This window comes from Lupinus angustifolius, chromosome LG05 (genome assembly GCF_001865875.1).
Source record: "Lupinus angustifolius cultivar Tanjil chromosome LG05, LupAngTanjil_v1.0, whole genome shotgun sequence".
Taxonomy (NCBI): domain Eukaryota; kingdom Viridiplantae; phylum Streptophyta; class Magnoliopsida; order Fabales; family Fabaceae; genus Lupinus; species Lupinus angustifolius.
In genome coordinates, this window is record NC_032013.1 from 7131017 (window position 1) to 7139735 (window position 8719).

Sequence of the window (8719 nt, forward strand, 5' to 3'; positions counted from 1 at the left end):
TGCACCTACACAAACCTCCTCTCATTTGTATATGCACATTACATTGACTATCCTGCATTTAATTTACCGTTAAATGATAGTGTCATGTGCATATCACATGTCATTTAATAAAATATTGTGACAAAAATACCCTTTTCAACTTCGTATAGAACTTGTTTCAATACATTGCTCACAACTTATTTGATAAAATGAAGTATAGCTTGATAGGAATATGTTGTATTTGAGTTGCTTTCTAGTAGAATATACATAAATTAAACAAAAAGACACTTCCAAAAACCACCTTTGTGCCCAACTTGAGCGGTTGGTAGCAAAGTTCTTGCATTTTATGCAACTGGTTTAGAGGAATTGGATCTCCCAAAACATCATCATTTGTCAATAATTCATTTCTTGTGATATTCTCCTAGAACATCAAACCAAAGATAGAATACTTATACATGATTTAATCAACCTAAATAATTAAAAGTATACTTATATATGATTTAAAACTCATTTGATTTTCTAAGTATTAAGAAAATTTTACATGAGTGAAGTAGTTTAAATATTTTATTACACATTTTGTGTAACTTTTTAGTTTATTTATACAAGTCATGTTTCTTATGCATGACTTTTACTTTTATTTTCATAGATTCATCACTAGTATACACAATTTTGGAGAACTTTAATTTTGAATTATGTGTATGCATTGTATTATGCAAAACATGACATTGATAAGTATTTTACCCACTGATTTTTATTAATTATATATATATAATTAAATATGATATTATGATTTCGTTCAATATGACTGGACTATTTAACTTGTATGTCCGACTTAAATTTTATAACATTGAAGAAAACACTCTCAACATTCCTCATCTTCATGGTAACAAAATGGGTTTTCTAATCCGTAAAGTCCATGGGTTATGATACTTAAACGTTTGTTTTTTATGGGCCCGAGCCCAATCCTTTTCTTTTCAACCATTCTAGGAAAAAAAGATATTAATCACTATTGGCTCTGCTTCACTTCAACTTCCAATTTACTCGAATGGCATTATCATGTTCACTGATTCGGGTTCGACCCAGATTCCAAGCATATCGGAGTTACCATAATAATAATAATAATATAAGGACCAAGGCTAGTTGCAGCGTTGTTTCTGGATTCTCCCATTTCAATAATCCTCACGCTTCTTATTCTAATTTTCCTCTTCCGCTTCGCTATCGTCCTCTTTTCTCTTCTCCTCTTTCTTCTTTTCTACGACCTTGTTCATCTTCTCTTCCACGTCCTCTCTCTTCGATGACCACTCCGCAAGACTCTTCATCCACTAAAACGGTGCGCACTATCCTACGCTTATTGTTAATTTTATTTTTATTATTAATTTTAATATCTTTTAATTTGAGTAAATGTTTTTTGTTTCATGTGTTAATATTTAGATTTGTTATATGAGATCAAATGTTATGTAGTAAAACTCAATGGAATAAGAAATGTGAATAATAGATACGATTAAGAATGAATATATATATTCCGGAGCTTTGAAGCACCGATACGTCAATATGCTTATCGTGAAAATGCAAGATACAATAAATTTGAATATGCATATAAAGTGTATATAAAATTAAAAATATAATAATAATCATATAAGTATCAATGCTTCAGAGTTAGGTACAAAGTTTGGGTTTCTCCTCGGGTAGAAAAAATGGTAGTAGTGTCACGTCTTAGATGGTTTGGGAATGTGTGGAGGTGTTGGTTAGAAGCATAGTAAGGATTAGGATTGATTGATCAAATGGAGGTTGGTCAAATGTTAGAGGTAGAAGAAGGTCAATAAAAGTATGTGATATGATTATAAAAGATTTATAGATCAATATTCTGTCAATGGACATAATTTAGGATAGAACATATGGAGTTGTTTGATCCATGTAGCCGACTTCACTAATGGAACTAAGGCTTGGTTGTTGTGTAAATATTTAAAATTGGTAACAAAAATAAGGTGACTTACAATCCATAAATGAAAACACGATTAAGAATTGATTAAGTGAAAAGTATATAGTTAGAATGATCGATAGACTCATTGTCTTAAGCTTTGTGCTGTGTAGACTGATAGAAAGTTAGAAGTAAAGAAATTGAAGCTGACGAAAACATACTATGTTCCATTGCATAGTTACATGGTATGCGGTACATGGTTCATTGCCTAGTTATGTGGCACGTTGTACACGGTTCATTTAAGTATGTTTGTCACTTTTTACCTTCTAATTTCACTCTCTATTTATGGATGAACTGGTTTGATACTATCCTGTATCTATATTTTTTCCTCCTATGCGAAAGGTGGGGACATGCAACATTCTATTCCATGGTATAAAATATTCAAACAATGCATAGTATTTTTTGTTCTCTCCATTGTTGAATATTCATATGTTGCGTTAAGATTTTGAATTCTGACATGTAATTCTTCACATCCCATCACATGCATCTTAACTTTTGAGCTCAAACTGTTGTCTTAACAATTATTTTCAACAACTTCCTGTTTCATAATGTAGTATTATCAGAAGTGACTTGGGTTATGCATCCTAACTCTTCCTAATTGATTGTAGAAATAATACTTGTCTTGGGTGAATATGCAGGAGAGGGTAATGATAATGGGGAGGGTGCAGGGGGTGTTTTACAGGAACTGGACAGTTGATAATGCGAAGCAATTAGGGCTAAAGGGTTGGGTACGCAATAGAAGGGATGGTTCCGTGGAGGCATTGTTCTCTGGAAGCCCTGATGTAGTGCAGGAAATGGTGCAGAGGTGTCGGCATGGCCCCCCAGAAGCCATAGTCACGGGTCTGGAGGTTTTCCCCAGCAACGATGACCCTGGAACTGGATTCGAGCGCAAACAAACTGTTTGATGGATGGTGAATCATTAATCAATGTACACTCTTTCACCTTGCAGTTTAAATTATGCTTTTCTGATTTCTCTCTGGATGTAGGTAATTTAGTTTTGAATAGTTATTGTATACTTAGTTATGTACTGATTCCACTAGAATATTTCATGTGATCAAAAACTTGAAATATGTGGTTGTACGTGGAAAGTTGCATTTTCTACTCAAGTATGTGTTATTGTGATTATCGTTACCATGGATGTGCTTGTGAATTGTCCTTAATCAGCATGATCTTATACCTTAGTACATTCCCACACTTTCATTAACGAAATGTCTATATATGAATATCCTTTCCCATTATTCGAAAATTAAGCATGTAAATTTGAAAGTATTGAGTTGCTGTACCTTAACCCTGCCTTTGTTATGATTTGTAATGTATTAAACGGTGCTAAGTTTTGATAAAAGGTGAAGGTTTTGATAGTCTGGCTAGAACTTTGTCAAATATCAATGTAGGTGTTGAGTTGTTGTACCTTTCCCTAATTGGCATCATGAAGATAAATTAGCCTAACTTATGTCCTCTTGCTGCTTTCTGGAACCTTGCAATCCGGAAGAAGCAGCAACCAAAGCCTTAAAAATAGCAGTAAAAACAGAAAATTACAAAAATGAGAAGGAATCTTATTGATTTATTGAACTCAGTAACTGACAGTGTGATCACTCAATTATACAATGTTGAAAGGTAGTACTCAGAATGTAAGCTTAGATTGCAGATTTATTGTAAAGAAATGACATAGATCAACAAAATACAAAGAACTATGGTGACTATGGTCAAGCTAACATCACCATTGATAGTTGGGAGCTAGAGATGATATTTTGTTATGGAGGCAGTCTTGCACACAAGGATTTGGTTGATATTAACAGCGTGACACTGAATTACAGTGTTGCATCGAAATTTTGCAATTTCTTTCTTTCAAGAAATGTGTAACTTTCACATAATGTAGGCTTTGGTTTCCTTCACTCAATGGAATAGCAACAGGGGTTGCATAGGATTAGAGTTTCATGTAACTCTTGTACAAGAGTTGCATATTTAAAGAGATAAAAAAGTAGTATCTTGAGATTTATGAACAGTAGCATAACTAAGCATTGTTGCACAAAATTTATGAGTTTCTCTGCTGTTACTTTGACATGGCCTTTAATAGATAACTTACAAACCAAGTCAAAGCTGTTATGCTCCAACAAACAGCATAGATAAACTGGCTAGTCAAGATTGTTATGCTACAACAACAACATAGATAAACTAGATAAATCCCTCTTCAATTATGGTTGTATCTTCTCCTAATTTATAGGTTTTGGTTACATTTTTAAACCTTCTCTTGTAATATATTTAATCTGTTGTTCATTCATAAAGCAATTAGTGGAAAATACAAACTTTTCATGGTATCAAGAGCTACTATAGCTTAACCACACAAAAAAAAAATTATCTCCTCTGATCCTGTCTCCTCTCTCACAATGTGCTCCTCCATCTCAGAAACCAACCATGTTCCACTCACCAATTCGTCCAACTCCATGGACAAACTAATTGCACTCAATGTAAGCTGTCAATTCTCCATCAAACTCGATGGTGACAATTATCCTGCCTAATGCCTTCAATTCCTGTCACTTTTAACAGGATATGATCTCATAGATTACATAGATGATAGCATGTCCTATCCCTCACAACATTTGGAGTCACATGCTATCAATATCAACCCTACATTCACCCTTTGGGTACGCCAAGATCAACTGATCTTGCATGCTATTGTTTCTTCTGTGGCTATAATAGTAGTCACTCATCTAGGCACTGTCAAAACTGCCAAGCAAGCCTAACACATCCTCAAAACCATGTATGTTAGTCGATCACGTGTTCGCATCATGGCTGTCAAACAATGCATCACAACTTTCAACAAAGGCACACAACTTATGGCTACATACCTCTAAGGAATTAAAGCCATTGCAAATGAACTGTTTATCATTGATCACCTACTTGACAACACTGATCTGGTGATTCACACCTTAAATGGACTGAGTAGTGACTACAAAGAAATATGTACTGCTCTTTGCAGTAGGGAAACACTTATCAACTATGCTGAACTTCATGTGAAACTTATGGACTTTGAATCAATTCTATCTCGTCACATCAACTACAACACTGAACCACTTGTTGCAACAACAAATGCAGCTCTACACAACAAAGGCCAACAGTACTATAAACAGCCTCATGGACAATAATTCTCTCTTGCCCCACATTATATATCATAGTCTCATGGACCACAATTCTCATACTCCAAATTCTAAAGTGATATGTCAATACTGTGAGAAACCTGGTCATGTGGCTAGAAAGTGCTACAAAATTCATGGCTATCCTAAGAAATTTGGACAAAGACCTTTAGTTAACATGACACACCATCAGCCTACTGTGCAAAACTCTAGTTGGATCCTGAATACCGGAGCATCTCACCATGTAACACATGACCTTGAACAATTGGCCTTGGCTACTCTTACCCAAGGTCTGACCAAGTCATGGTTGGTGATGACGCGGGTTTGAAAACTACTCATATCGGCCAATCTTCTATTCCTACCAACACTAAACCATTATATCTAAATCAAGTCTTATGTGTTCCTAGTATTCAATCTAATCTATTGTTAGACTCTAAATTATGTCATCTAACAATTGCTTTGTTGAATTCTTCTCTGATCACTTTGTTGTCAATGATCTGAAGTCGGGTTAGTCTCTAGTGCAAGGACTTCTTAGGCAAGACCTCTATCACATACCATCTACCATCATCCAATATTCTCATCAAGCACTAACTACTAGTCTTCAATCTGGTTCCATATGGCATCACAAACTTGGTCACCCTTCCTCCAAAATAACCAAGCATCTAGCAGCCTATCATCATTTTCCTTCCAATAAAGCTTTCTTCTTCACATGATTGCAGTTCATGTCATTGTGCTAAGAGTCTCAAGCTCCCTTTCTCTAATCATCACCTCACAAGTAATAAACCATTACAACTCATTTATTCTGATGTTTGGGGACTAACCCCTATTAGGTCTTTAGATGGCTTTGCCTATTATTTGATATTTGTTGATCATTATTCTAAATATGTATGACTTTATCCAATGAAAAATAAATCAGATGTGTTCACAATTTTTATCCAATTCAAGTCAATTGTTGAAAAGTTTTTTAATTTACCTATTGTCATTTTCTTTTTTGATAATGGAGGAGAATTTGTAAAACTTGAAACCTTTTTAGCCACACATGGCATAGTTCACTTAACCTCTCCTCATACTCATGAAGTAAATGGTACAACAGAAAGAAGGCATAGACATATTGTCGAAATAGGTAGATCATTATTGCACTATGCCAAGTTACCAGCCAAGTTTTGGTCTTATGCTTTTCACACAACAACATACTTAATCAACAGAATGCCAACTCTAGCCATAAACATGAAATCACCTTTTGAAGTCTTATTCCAAAAACCACCTGACTACAACAAATTGCATTCTTTTGGCTGCTTATGCTTCCCATGGATCAGGTCTTACACTCATAATAAACTACAACCAAGATCTCTTCCCTGCATCTTCCTTGGCTACTCTCATTCCTGACATGCCTGTATGTGCCTTGACCCCTTATCCGATCATGTCTATGTCTCCAGACATGTGAAATTCATTGAAAACTCCTGCCCATACCAAGATCTCACCAAACACACTACATCATCCACTCCTCCTACTCCAGACTCCACCATACATACACTAATTCATGTCACTATTACATCACATGTGGCAACCTTCTTGCATCCCGTTCACCCTTCACCATCAACAATAAACCTTGAAGTAGCCCCTAATCCATCACCACCTACAACTTCATTTGAACCACATGCATCTTCTCCATCCTCCTCTCCATGACAAATTAATTCCCACCAATCCTAATAGAAGTCATCCAATGACCACCAGATTTCAACACAACATCTTCAAACTTAAGAGAATACTTGCTGCCACCAAACACAATCTCCCTGGAAATCTTGAACTATCCACTATCACTCAAGCCCTTAGAATTCCTCATTAGAGACAAGCCTGCTCAGAGGAATTTGATGCTCTATTTAAGAATGGTAGTTGGACTCTGGTACCAAGGGATATGGCTCACAATCTAGTTGGTTATAAATGGTTATTCAAAATCAAAAGAAATCATGATGGAAGCATCTCTAGATATAAGGTCAGACTAGTTGTAAAAGGATTCACTCAAAAACCTAACATTAATTTCAAAGAAACATTCTCACCAATTGTCAAGGTAATTCTTACAATTACTCTCAATCGTGGCTGGTCTATGCACCAACGTGATGTCAATAATGCATTCTTACAAGGCACTCTAGTTGAAGATATCTACAGGCACCATGTACCAGGTTTTGTCCATCCTGAGTACCCTACTCATATTTGCAAATTAATGAAACCAATCTATGGATTAAGGCAAGCACCTCGTGCCTAGCATGATTCTCTCCAGAATTTTGTCCTGCATTCTAGATTTCAAACCAGACTCAGTGACTGTTCCTTATTCACCTACAATAAAGATGGAGTGCAAGCCTTCCTATTGGTGTATGTTGATGATCTCTTACTCGCTGGCAACAAAGCTGCATTTCTCCAACAGTTCATGACTGCATTATCCTCCACATTCTCTCTTAAATATCTTGGTTTTCCCCATTACTTCCTAGGCATTGAACTTATACCATCAAAGGAAGGTATTCTCTTCACTCAACATGGCTACATCCATGATCTTTTGGACAAGTTCAACATGTCTGGAGCCAAGCCAACAAGCATTCCACTATGTACCTCCACTCCTCTCAAGTTGCAGGATGGCTCTGCTGCTATAGATGCTAAGACATTTCGAAGTATCCTAGAGGCCATGCAATACTTAACTCTCACAACACATGACCTATCATTTGCAATCAACAAGTTGTCCCAATTCATGCATCAGCTAACTCAAATCCATTATCAGCGACTTAAAAGAATCCTAAGATATCTCAAGCTCACACTTAACTTCGACTGGGGGGGGGGCGTAATCTTGATGATAGAACATGAACTTCTGCATTTTTTATATATGTTGGTGCCAATCCTGTTTCATGGTTGTCCAAGAGACAAAGAAAAGTGGCACGATCTTCTATAGAGGCTGAATATCAATCTATTGCAACTACTGTAACGCCCAGAAAAATACTTCTCAAAAATATTGCAGAAAAATGGGTAAATTTTTTTTTTGAAATGAAGAGATTGTATAAAATTGTGTCCTTTTAAAACCTTCCTTTTCCGGGACATCACTTTAAGTAACTCAAATGCGGAAAATCAACTTATCGTTATCGAATGATAACTTAACCTGATTCACAATTTCCTGAATAACACATTGCATATAAACGGTTAAGTCATCTTTAGTTCATACAAACTAAATCAACAAAGGCGGAAACTACATCGCCACTAAACATATACAATAAATCAACAAAGGCGGAAACTACATCGCCATTAACATATACAAAATCCAACAAGAAAGGCGGGAATATTAATCATCGCCAACAAACATTAAATAATAAACAACTCCTAGTGGCTAACTCCAACGCTAGGGTACTGCCTCTTCCTCATGCTCCCTCCTGGAACATCACGGACGGTAGCTCCAAATCTGAGCAAAGCTGTCTACCTGACAAGCACACGTCCGAAAAGCAAGCAATAGAAAAGAAGAAAAATAGAGAGAGTAAGACATCTAATGAACATAAATTCATTGACGGCGTGGATTTACTCAGAATATTACACTCAGATATGAAAAACAGTTCATATATATATATATAACATATTACATTATAACTCATCAGTT

The 8719-nt window shown here is 35.8% G+C and overlaps 1 protein-coding gene across 3 annotated transcripts in view; it reads left to right on the forward strand.

Annotated features, from left to right (window-relative positions):
- Positions 988–8719, forward strand: part of LOC109347598 — a 10467-nt gene continuing 2735 nt past the window's right edge. Inside the window, exons 1-2 of one of the 3 annotated variants that reach the window (XM_019587530.1) lie at positions 988–1309; positions 2596–2885. In XM_019587530.1, the coding sequence (XP_019443075.1) occupies positions 1025–1309; positions 2596–2862 (552 nt within the window). In that variant the 5' untranslated portion in view covers positions 988–1024 and the 3' untranslated portion in view covers positions 2863–2885. Of the gene's footprint in view, positions 1310–2595; positions 3118–8719 lie in introns of those variants that run through there. The other 2 variants (XM_019587531.1, XM_019587529.1) reach the window with 2 other exon arrangements.